Below are 17,745 nucleotides of genomic sequence, written 5' to 3' on the forward strand. Positions count from 1 at the left end.
CGTAAGGCATTGCTAAAAAGAGTATGGCTAATGCGAATACCAGGTAAGACTTTTTAAAGAACAAAAAGTTATAGTTGAAAATCGGCATAGCTTATGGTTAAAACATAGATTTACAGTGACGCAAACGAGTGTTCACATGGTGATAAAAATGTTTGCCGTGCCGGTGCGAGTTTCAAAATGCATACATATGTATGTGAAAGATAAAGCGCAACACCTTCAACGAAAAGAAATTCTCAAAATCTAACCTTAATTTTGAGCTACTTCAAACATGCACTTTTGTTACACTAAAATTTAATCGGCTATAAAACTGGATACCTAAAAGTTTTATAAAATTTCTGATAAAAAATCATTAAATTTGTTTCAATATTTGTTGAATTTCTTAGAAAGTTTAAAATTTTGATTTGTTGGGTTGTATTATAGAATTAACTATATTTAAAAAAAATAATAAAAAATGGTCAAAACTTATTAATACGTCGCAATGGTATTTTCGTGAACACTTCTGTATTTGGGTATGTACATGAATACATATGTATACTCAAACTAAGTAAGTATATATTATAATGCTTCATTCAAAGCCACAAGCATCTGGCGTAAACGAACCCCCCATTGCAAAAACAAAAAAACAAACAATATTTTTGAGAAGTTGCCATAAATGTCGCGTATTAGTATTTATATATATATTGACAACTTCGTTTAAATTTTCAGATTCACAACTATTTATCTTATCTGAATTACATTGTTTTGTTTAGATGTTTACTTCATTACAATAAATACGTCCAAAAACGGTGTCAACCCACAACTCTAAAGATTATTTACGAACACAAACCCAAACAATGATGCAAATACAAACCCACATACATATGTACTACACATTTATGTACATATTCAAACAAATTCAACAAATAGCCTAAAGAAGTTGTCTAGCAAGTTTTTTATCCTAAAATTTCGTATGATAAATGAAGTCTATCAATTTACAACACCTAAGAGCACGCACACATACATATTTATTTATGCCTATACGTTAGATAAAGAATAAGTGATTTGAAAATTGCTTTAATTAAGTAAATGAAAAGTTTTATTCAAAAAAATACCATCCCAGCTTTCCATTAAAAAAAAAATAAAATTGTTTCAACCATTTCCTTTTAAATTCAGGTGAGCAACGAAATCATCCGCAACAATGTTGCTCAACACTCAAAGCAACATCTCTTTGCTCACTCAATACGAGACAGAGTGGGTAGGTAAGCACAAAATATCGGCCGTATCAATCAGCAAAAAGTCGCATTAAATAAGTTACAAAGCTAAAAGCTCTACTTAAACGTTGTAACACAAACCAAAATACTTTAAACAAATAATTTATGCTTAGCCAAACGGACTAGGCCGCACAAATGTAAGTAGGTCGTAGTTAGATTTTTAAGTATTTAACTAAAAAAGGCTTTGCAACCAATCGTATGGCAGTACAACTTTTTTCAGACTTTATTTGATTTTCCTTACTATTTTCATTATGGTAAGTATTAATGTTTTGTTGTCACAACAGATATTTTGTTGTTGTAATGTAATGTAATGACCGCCAAAGCCACTTGTGTAGCTGGAAACACCTTAAAAAGCAGCAGTTATTCTTCAAGTTTGGTACAACGAGCAATTAATCGCGGCCACCAGCCATACATAGTTTATGGTTACAGTTGGCAAACATAAAAACATTACCTACTGTTTGTCGATATGCATACATATGTATGAGCGTGTCTTTGTTATGGCACACTATATTTTTAAAATCTTTTTGATTGGATCGCTTTCTTTTGTTTGACGATTGTTCAAATGAAAAATGAAAGCACTTTGAAATCAACTATCATAAGCAAATGAACGACGTTGCTCGGGTGAAAAAATTCTACACACTCATCGTCGCATCGAAACGAACTTGATTATAGCAAAAGATTATTATCGATAACGATATAAAATAATGTTTTCATATCGAAAAGCAATTCTTATTATCGATTTCGATAGCAAATACGAACAGGTAATGGAAACGACAAAAATTATAATATAGTTGTCTATAATCTGGTTAATATCGATAACTTACCGATAACAAAATCGATAAATTTGTCGATAGCGATATCTGTACATTTTCGATGACAGTTTCCATGTGATGCGGGTTTGAAATATTAGAAAAACTGAATATGAGTGCCATATTCAGACGAAATTTTAATTCTTTTTAAGAGGTGTTGAATGATTGAGAAATACTTTCATGGCTGTTATATTAATAAACACTTGCCAAATCTGGATTAATGAGCAGCCAGAAGTGACCGCTGAAAGACATTGCAGCCTCAAAAAGTGGCTCTTTAATGTGCATCGTGGGTCATCAGCGCCTTCGGTCCGTACTTTCTTCGAAAAAGACAATGAGCCACCATAATAGTCTATTCTCAATGCTATGCTGACATTTTTTCGGGCAGAATTTAAAGATTTTGATCTGAACGAAATATAATTTCAACAAGACGGGGCCGGTTATGACTCTACTGGGCGAAAAATTTCCAGTACGCATATATTCGAGATTCAGGTTTTGAACGTTTACATAGGGCAAACTTTATGAAATAAAAATTTTATCAAATTTGTAAGTAAATATTCAGCACGTGTTTGTAGGTTTAGCTTCCCAAGGAGAACATGGATAACCCTATACTCCAACAGTTATTTCAAAATTCTTTTATAATGAAAACAATTCATCGCTTATCTAAATTTTGGTCTCTAAAGACCTTTAATAACAGGTGTGCCTAAAAATATGCTACATTTCCCAAGTGGCATTGACTGACCCTCATCTAGCCGATTTCATAGTTTAACTTAGGGTTTTTTATTATGAATATAATTGGGCAAGCCTGTTTTAGGGCTGTTGCCGCCTAAAAATTAGCAAGGCGATTTCTAGCGGAGAAAGCTTATAGGACAAATAGCCATTCGAATGAAACATTTTTTATGTTAGGCCCTACTTACTAGACACTTTTTACTTAGCATGTTAGTAACATTGATGCCTACATATGTATGTAATAACCACTCACCTGGGAAAATCTTTACTCGCTGTCGTTGCGCCACTCTCATCTTCGGCTAGCTGCTGCTTTTTCGTCCTACTCTTCGGCATTGTGGCCGAGCACACAGTGCGACGTACCGTTTCCACTTTACCAAAATCATCCACACCCAATTCCACAGCGTGCGCTGTCACTTGCTGATCATCATCATCATCATCATCATGTGTTGGCGTGTAACTAGGCACCGGTGATGGCACCACATCCTCGCGTAATTCATGCGCCTCCTCGGGCACAAGATGCTCAGCCGCTCCATCGATACCGGCTTCGGCTGCGCGCGCAGCATGCTCATCTTCTGCATAATCAGAGAAGTCATCCACATCGTCCACCGAACGTTCCTCATCGATGGAGGTGTGAAAAGAGCTAGCCGTCGAATGACGACCACCTGCCGAGCTATCCGCATCAGGTGTGGAGCGACGCATCGCTGGCGGAAAGACACGCCACAAGCCAGGCGAGGCCGTCACATCAGCTGCGGTTGACGCCGCGGCATCTGTATGTGTGTTGTGCTGCTGTTGTTTACGTAGCTGATGACGACCCGTTTTGAACAAAATACGCTGCTCTGCTGTTAACGTCTCAAAGCGATGAACTTTTTGTCGTACACCCAACAAGGCAGGGTCTGTTGGCGTAGGTTGTTGCTCAGCTTCGGCAGCAGCGCCATCATCTTGATTCGGCGCCGTCGCCGGCACCTCTTCATCGTCATTGTGTGGTGGCCCAGTTATGGGCAATGGTGGTGGTACCATTCTACGCGTGGATGCGCGATAAAAAGCACTTTCCGTGTCCGAATGTACCGAATATGAATACTGTAATTGACTACTGGCGACACTAAGCGAATGCGAACCACTACTGCCACTGCTACTCGGCGTACTGTGATTGTGACTTGCGCTGGAATTGTGCTCGTGCGCTGAGCTCACTGAGCTGGAAGTGTGGGTGCTCTCAGCCGCACTTAGATTAAATGACTCCACTGAGCTGTGGCTCTCAGTACTAACGCGTCGCGAGGAGCGGCGCTTGGCGAAATTTCGATTACTTAGATTACGTTCGCGGCGAAAGGGACGCGGACTGTCGGTGGTGCTCTCGTCGGCCATGTGGTATCGATTGTAATAGTATTTGGGGGGATGGGGAGCACACTGTAGTGGGTAAACGGAAGTGAGCGCACTTATCTGAGCTGTGTTGTAGAAACACCCACACACAAATTTAAATAAAACACTGTTGAAATCTTTTCTCACTTTATGTTCGTCGGCTTGAATTTCGATCGCGCTGACTTTAGCGCTCTTTTGTATTTTAAAATCAATAAATTTTACTTTACTTGCGACACTGTTTGAAATGCGCTCTAATACCCTCTCGCATATTTATTTAGATTCTGTTTTTAATTTTTATTCATCAGCCATTTGTTTATGTTTCTCTTTGCTTATTGTTGTTGCTAAAAATAGAATTATTATTTCAGATTTGTCAAACACTTGTTTTATGTATTGTTGTTTGAGTCTTGGCACCTGTCAATTTTGTTAACTCTACACACTTATCACACATTTGCCGACGGGGTGGCACTTAGTAATTCTTTTTGTTTTCACACTTTCAGATTTTCGCTAAATTTCAGTCATGGTCATGCAATGCATATGTATGTATGTATATATATGTATAACACTGTTTTTATTTTGTTTTCTATTTTTCACATTTTAATTCATGGCACGATCTAATTTTCAATTAATTTTTGTAGTAGCTCACATAAATTACTATATCCATGGTTCATAGCTCAGTATGGTAAATTTTTATTGTTATTTGTCTCAAAACTAAAAACAAAAATCGGGTTGGTTCCTTTATAAAATACAGCAATTATTTTAGCTTCAGGAGTTACAGAGTTATAAATCCCTAAAAAGAATTAGTAGAACTTATTTTTTAAGTTTTTTTAATCCTTTTTAACTATTTGTTTATTTTATATTTCTTTCTTATTTTTTTAATTTTTGCTTTTTTTATTATTTTCGTAAACTTTTTATTTGTTTTTAGTTTTCGTTAGTACACATTTTTATTAGTCACTTCCACTACGAGGTAAAGTTTTGCTTGCAGTTTTGAAAATTTTTTATTTGAAAAAAAAATTTATAAAAGCTGTCCATTTTGGCTTTAATACGAATGTTTTAATTAAAAGTTTTTAAGTGCATCAAAAATTACAACTTCACAATCGGGAATTTTTAAGTTCAGATTTCTTATCTTAATTTTGTGCTGTATTATTTTTAACAAAAATTTTAATTTTGCATATCCTTATAATAATTTTAATATGATTGTAACTTTTTTGTTTTAATTAATTGTCTTTTTTCCTTTTTTGTACTATCTTATTTTGTTTTATCTTATTTTATGTACATCACTTTACTATGTTTTTGCTTTACTTTATTTTTTAATGCATGTTTTTATTTTTATTTTTTATTGTGTTCTATCGTTTTTTCTTTTGTTATTATTACTTTCTTTTGTTTTATTTTATTCTTAAAATATTTTTTATATTTCATTATTTATTTATTTTTTACATTTTACGTTACTTAATTTTTATTTATTTTGTTTAGTATTATTCTACATTAATTTTTGGGCTATATTTTTTATATTTGTTTCTATTTTAATTAAATCTATTTTATTTAATTTTATACTAATATATTTTAAATGTTTTATTTGGTTTTGTATTATTTTGTCGTTTTTCTTTATATTTTTATACTGTGTTTTAATTTACCTTAAATAATTTTTGTATTTTCTTACAATTTTCATATTTTTCCTCATTTGTATATTAATTTTCCTTCTTATAATTTGTTCTTCTATCCTAAGTCAATGTTTTTGATAGAATTTTTTGTACATACTTAATTTTTTCTCGATACAGTAATTTTTAACGCCATCTTTTTATTTATTTTTTTTATGTTATTTTGCTTATTTTATTTTATTTGATATAATTGTATTTTTTTTTTTAATATCATAATTTAATATAGATTTATTGCTTTATTTTATTTTGTTTCATTTTATAGTATCCCAAAATATATTATTTATTTTAATTTGATTTACTAACTTTTTTATTATATATTATTGTATTTTATTTAATTTTTTTTTATTCCATTCGATATGTAGTATCTGTAGTAATAGGAAAACGTTCGCTTTTTTTTCTGTTTTCTGTTCTTCATTGAAACGAATACATAATCACAGCAACACTCTTTTATTGTAGCATATTAAACCAGAAAAATTTTGTCTGGTCAATTAAAACAATTTATTTTTTTTTTGTTTTGTTTCCAAACGAGCAACGGACGTGCGACTAAGTAGCAAACTAACTAATGAACTCCGAGTATACATCACAACTTATTTAGTACAGCAGAACGACACAAAGTCGGTAGAGGTATGTTTGTATGTATGTATGTATGTAATTTTGCAGCTTACTTAAGTACTTATACTTAAATTTTCATATTTCACACTTAGTACGAGTATGTCGCTAGACATAGTCAAGTCAACCAAACAACTGTGCAAATTGGTAAGATCGTCGAACATGCATACGTATATGTATACGTAAGTACATATATTTATATGGATTCAAGTCGCTCAAAAAGGAAAAATCAAAAACAAAGCGAAACAATATTAATTATTTTGCGCGGGACGCGTTCCCACACAAATAACATAACAAAAATACTCAGAGCCATTAGCATGCCTATTGATAAATGTAGCTCTTTTATGAGAATATAAGTTCCAGTTTACCAGTTAAGTGCTATTAATGCTCAATTTCTCATATAGTCTAAATATTACTTAATTTTTCTCGGGACTTCTCTCTCTCTCACTTCTCGTCTTACTCTCTTTCTCATTTTATTTACCAATAACATGTTTTTGCATAACCATATTAATTTTTATATTACATAAAAGCAATTTTCAACAATTTTTATCGCACTTCTCATTCATTATTCAGTTTTCTTTACGATATTTCTCTTATTGACGGTTTTCTTTGTTTTCACCTTGATGTTGTATTTTAGTTATAGCAGTAAACTTTTCATTTGTTTGTTGTAGATTTTTAGCTTTAATAATTTCCTTTTTTTATCTATTTGCTTTATTGCTTTTGTATTCACCAATTTGCACATTTCATGCAAAAATCGACTGAACTTGTGAGCTGTTTACTTACTTGGCTTACAGTGACGTCAAACTGTATGAGTACACATCAGTTAAGCGCTTTTGGGTTAATTTTTAAGACAAAGATGAATACATATCGTTACAATCATACAGAAAGGCACTATCTAACTTTTTTTTCATTGCAGATTAGTTATACAACTTTGTAAAAACAAAGTTCTTCTTTTGCGATTTCTTCATTACACTGTAATGAAGCTTTTGCTGAAGTAGTTTATTTCACATTCTGTTAAGACTTTAGTGAGTAGGTTACTGACTTTCGTACAGAACTAGATTTCGAACGAAAATGAGTTAGGGCCTTTCTATGTTAAAGTTTACTTAATAGTACTCAATACATCAGAACGTACAAATGGAGGCAGGCATGTACGTATGCATATGTTACTTTTTAATCTTATCAAGTTATACATATTATCAATTTCAAAGAATAGTCAGCACACGTCACCCAATAAGTTTTCATTCTAACATAAAAAAGGCCACAAAATAGTTTTGCTGTTGTAAATTGAATTTACATGATCGCTGAAAACTGAGGATTATACTGAGACCACAGATAAAAGATCCTGCAAAAAAAACATATTTTGAAAAGATAGGTGAACATTGTAATGTCGAGTTTCTGGAAGCAAATGTGCTTATAATATTTAATTATTATTAAATGATCATTTAGTCGAAAACTTATGTATTGACTTTGTTATATTTAAATAGTTCTTCTAGGCCGGTAACCATACTCTATATTCTAAATAAAAACGTGGCGTTTCCGCAAACTTCATTAATCATGCAATGGCATCCAGATATCAGATACTAAAAATTGGATTCATAAAGCAGTAATTTTTTTGTATCTAAATATTATGATAATTTGCGGACAGGTACGACAATATATGTATGTGTACATAGATACAAATACATATTCTAAAAATAAAAGCATTAAAAAATTATTTGAAACAAAATTCCCCTCATGATGACTAAGTCGTATTATCTTTTATCTGTCTTTTCCATTAATTTTTAATTTCTATAGCTTTCTTCTTTTTTACTGATAAGCAAGTGATAAAAAATTGCGTGCAATAGATTATATAAAAAAAACAGCGTTGACCAAAAAACTAAGGCTTAGTCATCTCTGAGCAGTGTTGCCATTTTAGCTGTATAGCTTCTACTTTTTTCCTTTTTCTTGCAAATAATAAGCTTTTTATTTTTTTAGCGAAACCGGTGAAGTGCCAGTGGATTTTGCTTTCATGCAGGGCATGATCCATTAACCTTTAATTTTGGCTTCAAGATCACTGTAGTTGAGGAAGCAGTCGTCTGTATGTTAAATTGCTCGACGTTGGCAGGGGAATTTTCCCCAGTCAAACTCATTTGGGTAGGCTATCTTAAGGCCATACTTATATTGCAGAAAATCGCGTTGCGGATAAGTCGGCTAGGAAAGGTACCTTCGAGTTGATTTCACCGGGTAAAGACATCGTGGACAACATTTTTCACAGAAAAATTACAAAAAAATTAAACTTTAAAAACATGGCGAATATTAAAAGAAAAATGAACAAGTGATCACTTATTTGAGTCACTGTAAACATAAAATGTACTAAAAACGTTTATAAGTTGCGTGACCAGCATAAAAGACAACTCAAGTATGCAATTAACAAAATTGTACTCGAGAACCATATAAATTGGTGAGATAATTAGGTGCTATTGTCGCATTATTACTAATCGATAAGATAAATAAAAGTACAAATTCAAAAGGCAAGACAGTTACTTTTCAAATTATTTAAACTGTCAAAATAATTCATTCGTCTAAAAATTGTTAATAATAATTTAGGAAGTAATTTACTTTCAAATTTGTCACTTACACAAAGCACATGTGTGAAGACCTACATTGGATATACAACAAAGCAGTTTATACACGTTTGTTCATTGTTTAGTCATGTACGCAACTTTTTTTAATTTTTTCTGGTTGCTTACTCAGTTTCAAGATGGTCAATCCAGAAATAAAAAATAAAATTTTTACGTATTTATATTGGCATTAATATGGCTGGAACTTGGAATTGAAACGAGCGAAATGTAGAATATAGTAATTAAAAAAATATCAATAATTGTAATGCTAGGCCTTTTACAAACAGTGTTAAAATTTTAAAATGGTTTCTCTGAGATCACAAAGACCCTTAAACACCTCGAGGTCATTCCCTAACCGGTCAAAACATTTCTGATATTCAAAATGCATAAACAATGATAACAAGATGGACAATACTTAAAAAAAAAACCGGTTGATGCGAGATAAAAGAAGCCGGATTATGGATCAAAGGTTTCGACAATCCCAGGCGCGTGTAAATATATAGGAAGTGTTGGCCATCTAGGAGGCACCACAGGTAGCCCTTAAAGCTTGATACTCGGAATTATACAATGCGAAATTCCGCATACTTATAGAATTCAACCTATCCATCCTTTCCTATACATCCTTTCCAGAGAGGACATGATAGGTATACCAATTACACTCTTTAAACGGTGTCTAGTTAAGGGATCACAAAACTCAATAAGCCAGTGAACGCTGGGAAAAACTTTTCGTCCAGCGAAATCGCTTGCATATCTGGCCGTCCTATAACAGAAAATACGCGGATTTATCCGTCCTTATAAATATTCTTAAGGGCCACTGCGAATTGGATTACATTAGACTAGGGGTTGACGGATCAGACCATTTTCGAAGCAGTAAGATCATAGGAAAGGCAAACCTTTTTTACGACAAAATGCAATGTGGTTTCTACCCGAACGTGCTCAGAACAACGAACCAAAAAAAATGCGTACAACTACAACCGAAAACGCAAAATGGAATTATGTTCAGTGTCTGCGTCAATAAGCGTCTCTCTGGTCTGGGTTCCTGGCCATAGGAACATTGAAGGCATGCCCCCTCGGAATTGTTCAAAATAAAATTAGATTGCAATTTCTTGGACTGGCAAGGAAAATGTGAACGGATTAATAGGCTTGCAAAATAGCCAAGGAACTCTGGCCTTAGTACAACCGGAGGAAGACACTCGACCTGATTAATAGATAAAGGACCGAAAATTTAGATTTGTAGCAAATGGGGCATTGGCCCATGAGCAAACATGCAGCGGGAATAAAGCTCCCATATAATAGAACTTGCCGCGGCTGTCAACTGGGAGGTCCGGAAGCAAGTGCCCAGCATTTCTTTTGTGAATAATGCCCAGGTCTAGGCATAAAAAACTTGGAAGATACATACAAACAAAACTGGCAGATATATCAGGATCTACTACAGGCCATATCGACAAACTCAACAGGAAATCAAGATGGTTTAACTAAGAAACCTAGATATATGTATATACAGTCATGTGAAAAATAATAGGACACTGCATTTCGACCAATTTTATAACTCCACAAAAAATTAGCCATTCGGAGGTACGCGGTCGATTTTTTGTTAACGACTATAAAAGCCTGTTCGACATTTTTTTTTGTATGCGAAAAAATAATATTACCATCCGCAAAATAATTATCAAAAATCCGCATGCTTAAAATTTTCCAAAAAATTCTTAATAAAAAGTTGGTTATAAAAATTCTTTGAATTTTTCTATAAAAATGGAAATTTTGACTTACATATATATTTTTTTTAGACAATAGACGGTATTTTTATAAAAAAAAAATAAGAATAAGCATTAAACAAACAGAAGAAAAATAGCCAAAATTGGTCAAAATGTCGTGTACCTATTACTTTTCACATGACTGTAGCTATTTATCATCTTCACGAGAGAGTATCAAAACGGCAAGGTTGTGCTGATTGTATCGTAGTAAGTTACTATGCAACACCGCTACAATAAACCAACAGTCGGAAATATAGGGTGTTACAAGGCGAATTCATACAAGGTGGTAGCAATAGCACAAACACAAAATTTACACGTATTTTGTTCTTGTTTTTATGGTGAGTAAAATAAACACAAAATACATGTAAAGAGAATAAAAGAAGCAGAAATCGGCTATTTTTATAACACCATGATGAAATCGGCTTGGGGTGTTACATATAGTTAAAGTTAGTTAAACTCATTTCATGTAATTTCTTTGCTTCGCGTTCGTGTCATTACATTACATTTCATTTATTTTCATATTATATCGTTGCATTCAATATTCATTCTTTATTATTTCATTTAATTTTATTTGCAGTTTCGTTTTATTTTTATGCCAATTCGTTTCATTTCGATTTAGTTCATTTCATAAAGGCTTCTTTTCAATTCATTAACTGTTTCTACTTTGCCTTTCAAACTTTTATTTCATCAATTCTTTAGTTTAATATGTATTTTACTGTAATTCTCTTCAGTTCTTTGTAATATGAACCTGTTTCGTCACTTTTTTTTTTTTGTTCGATACCAAAAAAATTTCACTTGATATCTCGAACATTTTGCCACGTTGCGTACTCGTGTGTTCCATGCTCACTATATCCTCAGCGTTATGCGTTCACCTTCAGTTTTTCTTCATGTATCTCACTTTAAATTTGCGCCTTTAACCGTACCGTTTCACACTATATAGTATACATACATATGTACATAAACATATCTTCAACCGTCCGTCCGTTCTGCCGTTCGACGTGCGACGTTCTTTCACTTGCGCCTTTGAATTCGTACTGCGGTGAAAAATTTTTCAATCGCTGCCTCAGTCAGCAAAGATCTTGCTAGTCATGCATGTATGTGCTAAGTATAAGTATTTTCCTTCATATAGTTAAAATATTTTTAGTTTTTACCTCTTACTTTCTCATATGCGGTATTCGCGTTATCTTCTGCAACTTTATCAGACTGCTGATATGATTTTTTTTTTAACAAATTTTTTAATAATTTTTTTTTTTTTTTCGTTTTTGTTTTTTTTTGCTTTTACTTGTATTCTACATTGCTTCATTGTTGTTGTTCGCACATTGCCCTTTCATTAGTATTAGCATTGGAAACATTTGTTGTTACTGCCATTTCGGTTCTTGTCATTGTTGTTGCGCGCGCCTACTCATTCTGCGCCAGTTGAAATTGTTGCTGACTTATTAGTTGTTTTCTTCTTTTATTTTGTTAGCACATTTAATTTTTTTGCTATTGTTGTCGCTTTTGTTTTTGGCATATTTCCAGCCAACTGTATTCACATGCTTATTCTCATTCACTCAATTATTTGCCTTTGTTTATATTTTTCACTTCGTACATTATTATTTTTTTGTATTTGTCGTCAATGAAATCGTTGGTAGCAAAATAATAAAACGCTTAGTTAGCAATTAGTGTCCACTAGATAGAATATCGCAGGTTTTCGTTAAAGGTACACTGAGCCAAAAGTACAATGGTTTTTTCAACCAAGTTATTGTTTGGTTTTTTTAATGGTTAATACACCGATTGTAAAAAATGTGATTGAAGTTGAACATTTAAAAACAAATTCAGGTTTTTCTTAATAACGAAAAAGCATCTGTGAAGTGCCAAACCAAATCAAACGGCAAAGAAAATTTATTCAAGTTGAACATTTGCAGACACGTTTATAAAGCAGCTGTAGCTGCGTGTCCAGAGATGCTTGCTGTTATTAGCTAACATTCAGAATATGCGGTTTCAAATACCGTGAGGGGCAACGTGTTAAAATGATAATAAAAATTTTTGTTTTGTATCTCCGAATTATGAAAAAGCATCTGTGAAGTGCAGAACATTAACGTTTTCAAACGAAAAGTCGCCAACCAAAAGTCTGGTTAATGTAAAAAAATTGTGGTTAATATTACCAAATGATTGTTGAAAATATCAACCAAGGCATGGTTAATATTAACCAAAAATTACGATGATTCCTTTTCAAGTTTCAATTTGGTAATATTAACCAAGTTTGTTTTTCTCAGTGTAACTTATTTTGCACAAGGTACGTATTTATGGGAGGAACTAGCCATTACTCTACTTACGCACTACACTTTCGACATTAAAAACGTCAGCTAAACTAATTTTAGGTGGAAATCTTACACCAAAACATTTCTAAGTTCATTTTATTTGATACCAAAAATTATTGTCATTTTTTAAACAAGAAAAACAAACGTAATTGCTTGGTGATAGTTGGCAACCCTAAACAAAAATTCCTGTTTAAACTTAAACTGCCCCTTTCACAGCAATTTAAGTGGAAATTATTTTTTAATTTCTGTCAATTGTATTAGATATATTTAAATATAAAATAATATGGATCTCTCCAGAACCATTCGTAGATATAACTTATAATATTATTTTTGGGGATAGAATATTGCGACCTTGAGTTCTACGATCCATTCGTATTATTAAAATCATACCGAATTTCAACTAATCATTGAAAATCCGTTCATGAAATGGCATGTGAAAACAGACAAAGAGTATTTTTATAAACCCACAGGTGTCTTAAGCCCAATATTGTCAATAAAAATTTTGTAATTTAATGCTTAGTGGAAACTCAGCATAATACAGGCTTTCAAGGTTTTGCTTTTTCCAGTTTCAAGAAAGGCTAGGTGTGATTCTTGAAGATTTTTTTGCGCTGGCTTTGAAAATTCTCCAGCACTTCAAAATTTTTGGTAATTTCAGGTTAAATTTTTACTTTTTTATACAATTTATTCGGGTGTGGAATTTTTTCCTACAAAATCATGACTAGTATGTACTACTTTTCAGTTTTAAACTCCATTTTTCCAAATCAATTAAAAATTTAAAACATCATTGCTTTTTAACAATTTAACCTAAAACTGCCAAGAATCCTAACATTGTGGAGCATTTCAAGATCAGATTCCTTTTAAAAAAGTTTACAAGAAGCTGTACCTCGCGAACCTGTGTAATGTATAATTTTGTCAACAGTTTCTTTCTAGTTTTTATAATTGTGCCAGCTCTGTTAAAAATTTTGATTGCACTCTTTCGATGGACATATCCATCTGCATATAAGATTAAATTACGATTTAAGTTAAATGTATGTATGTATGCATCCAGAAAATATCATATCGAATGAAATGGACTGACAATAGACCTGCCTGATTCTTGAATTTGGATTGCAAACTTTACAATCACCACCACACCATGGCTTGTAAAATTCAAAAAGCACACCGAAAGAAACATTCATAGCGGCGGAAATCCAACAGCGCCATCTACCGCTCAGCAGCACAACTTTCTGTGGTTGCTGTACATTACTCCGGCAGCTTTGCTGAGCGCTTTTCAAATGGTGGAGATAAAACATGTTGTAGAGAAATAAAGCTTTAGTTAACGTTTTTTTTTTGTTTGCAATAATACCATTTAGACCGAACACGAAATCATTTGATGTATTTATTTAGATTTTTTTGCAAAACTGAAGATTTGCTGCAAAACTGCATACTTACTAAAGAGAAGAGACAATTTTCATAAGAATTTCCATAAAGTTTGGAATTCCGATTTTTAGAGTTTTTAATGCTACAAATTATCCATAATTTTATATAGTTATTTTAAATAGGCTTCCCTGAGGAGCTCTTTATTCGGAAGAGGAAGAGAGGCAGATCATTGAATTCTTTGGTCTTTGCTCTCTTAAGTTAGAAAGGTGGGAGGTGTCAAGCCCCATTACATTATTTTACCAGCCTCTAATTTAAATTTCTTTAAAATTCTATAGATTTTCTAAGGTAAACCGTACATCAATATGCATCAATTAGGAAAAATTGAATATCGATTCCCAACTTTTTTGAATAAATTCAGGGATCGAATCGGAACTAAAAAATCGACAAAAAATCGAATCGGAAGGGCTGGATTAATCGATATTCGATTTAATCGATTTAAAAGCGGCATCTCTATACCACGGGTGCCCAAAACCACTTCCTTGACAATTTTTTTGTTGCCGTCGGCCGCTGTGGTGTAGTGGTTAGCAGTTCAACCCAACATTAAAAAATAAAAAAATTAAAATTTTGTTTAATATCAGACGCCCCTCGCAGGCAATGGCAAACCACAGAGTGTATTTCTGCTACGAAAAACAGCTGCTCATAAAAATACAATCGCCGTTCGAAGTCGACGTAAAACTGTAGGTCACTCCCCTCGTCCAAATACTAGCATATGTGTAAGCGCCAATCTATTATTATTATTAATTTAACTTTTAACGAAAGCCATTGGCTCTCTTGGCAAAAAATTTACGCCATTCCTTTTAAGCCACTCCAAAGCTGTTATGGCGCTACGAAAATCGTATGAAGTGAGATCAGACCACAAAAATTTGGTACTTTATGTAAGTGCAAGGATTGGAGTAATGCCCGAAGTAAGTATTCCTTCACATATAGGGCGATTCAATAAGACCGCAGATGTTCGTAATTGGGCACCGGATCATGCGCTGTATGGCAAGTGACCCGTCCTGTTGAAACAACATATTGTCCAAGTCCATCTCATCTAATTCAGGCCATAATAACACTGTTTTCATGTCACGATAACGTTCACCGTTCACAGCGTAACATCGTTATCGGCATCAGTTTCGAAGATGACTTCGCCAGCCTAAAAACTAATCCAAACAGTGGGTCGTTGTAGGTGCTTAGCTTTTCCTTGCAGTGGTTGCAGTTTTGCTAGTCAACGTATCGTCGCCTGAACAAAAGATTGCCGTAAGCGCCATTTTGACGATTTCTAGTTATAGATGCAGTTATATATATATTTTAAAACAAGGTCTTTCGACTGGTGTTTCCGGTATATGGATGTTTCCTTTAGTTTTCGAATATGTACACTGCCGGCAGAAAGTATTGGCACAGCAAATTTTTCACAATATTTGCAACAATTTTTATTCGAAAAATTTGCCGCCAATTTTTTCTTAAAATATGGTTCATTCTACAACAAAGAACATAAAAATATAATTCCTAAACTTTGTGCAAAACTCACAAAAACAACAAATTTTCCCGCAAATTTTTAACTTTTTAATCAGATTTTTTAGAATTTGTTTCAGTATGCAGATTTGTAGGCCAATCAATTTCATTATAATAAAGTACAAGGTTTAAGTAGCTAGGAATTACCGTTGATTTTTGGCAATTTTTTTCTTCCATACAAAAAAAATTCGAAAATACTTTATATGGAAAAATGCAAAACAAAAAAAATCACAAAAATCAATGCGATTTTGACTAACTCTAAACTTGCAAAACTGCATACTCAAATAAATTCTAAAAAGTTTGGATAAAAAGTTGAAAATTTGTTGAATTTTCGAATTATATTTTTTATATTATATGTTTTCTGTTGAAGAATGAACCATATTTTTATAAAAAAAAACTGGCGGAAGAATATTAAAATATTAAATTGTTGCATATATTGTGAAAAATTTGCTGTGCCAATACTTTTAGCCGGCAGTGTATGAAAATGTAAAGCTCTTTAAATCAAATTTATTATGATGAATAAGGCCATACAATTTTACCGGCAATTTAGAACAACTGAGTTATAATGCAGTCTTACTAAACAAAACAAGATCTTTCAAATGGCTTTGTGAATTTTTGGACATCTCCTTTCGTTAAAACTACCTCACATCAACTTACACATACTCACTACGCCTACGAGGAAGGTGTTACAGTTGTTCTCTAAGAATTGTGTAATTTTGCATATCTGTATATTTATTTTTCTTGCATACAAGCGCCTATTGCAGCGAATTAGTAATGTGAGTAATTTTTATTTTTTTTTAACAAAATCGCAATCTTCTAACGATTAAGTGATTAAATGTCACAAATACTCACACTTCTACTCGTAACAGCATTATTGCATTACTTTTATATTTGTTGTCTTATTTGTTTTTGTAGCTTTGTCATATGTTCGTTTGTTGCCAGTTGGGGTTTTTTGTGTCAAATGTAAATATGTGCACACCACAAAAAAAGTAAACAATGAATGGAGTATTATCTATTTCTCCCCATGTATGTATGTACACTTCGTGTCAAACTTTTAAGCGCACCAAATACATATTGACAACAATTTATTTTTCTGTTATTTAATTTTAGTCGTCTTTTTATAAAAATTTAGTTAATCCTTTAACAAAACCCGTATAAATTCCAAACCATGTATATATGTATGTAAGTACATATTTGTAGAAAAATTAGAAAAATTTAACAAAATTTCATAACAACAAACTTTTTATTACTACATATTTAGAAAAATTCTAAGTATGCAGATTTATACGCCATTGAGCTCTATCATAATAAAGTGCAAGCCACTTAGCTTAGAATTCGCCTTGATTTTTGATACTTTTTTTTTGCTGACGGTGTCATGCATTTTCTTTCAGTAGGTGTGTTTGACATTCTTTGTTTGGTATGGAAGAAAATAATAACGCCATCGGCAAAAAAAAAACTATCAAAAATCAACACGAATTTTTAGCCACTTGAAACTTGTACTTTTAAAACTGCATACTTAGAATCTTTCTTTAATTCTTAATAAAAATTATGTTGTTGCTGTAAAAATTTGTACAATTTTTCAAATGTTTCTACACTTACGTATATGGTTTTTGTATTTTAATAAAAAAAAATAATAAACACTAAATAAACGAAAGAAAAATAGCTAAAACTGGCTAAAAAATTGTGTCGCTATTATTTTTCACTTGACTGTTTGTATTAATCAAAGAAGTAAAAACGGCATGACTTTGCATTATCATAGTAAAGAAAAAATGCAAT

General features: G+C 32.6%; 1 protein-coding gene across 1 annotated transcript in view; it reads right to left on the reverse strand.

Annotated features, from left to right (window-relative positions):
* Positions 1-11,775, reverse strand: part of LOC118744937 (triple functional domain protein) — a 19,375-nt gene extending 7,600 nt beyond the window's left edge. The window contains exons 1-2 of the mRNA XM_036478379.1: positions 11,585-11,775; positions 3,039-4,479 (exon numbers count right to left, since the gene is read on the reverse strand). Of these exons, the coding sequence (XP_036334272.1) occupies positions 3,039-4,144 (1,106 nt within the window). The 5' untranslated portion in view covers positions 4,145-4,479; positions 11,585-11,775. The remainder of the gene's footprint in view (positions 1-3,038; positions 4,480-11,584) is intronic.
* Positions 11,776-17,745: the final 5,970 nt, after the last annotated feature.

This window comes from Rhagoletis pomonella, unplaced genomic scaffold, assembly GCF_013731165.1.
Source record: "Rhagoletis pomonella isolate Grant_MI unplaced genomic scaffold, Rhpom_1.0 Rhpom_scaffold_00008, whole genome shotgun sequence".
Lineage (NCBI taxonomy): Eukaryota > Metazoa > Arthropoda > Insecta > Diptera > Tephritidae > Rhagoletis > Rhagoletis pomonella.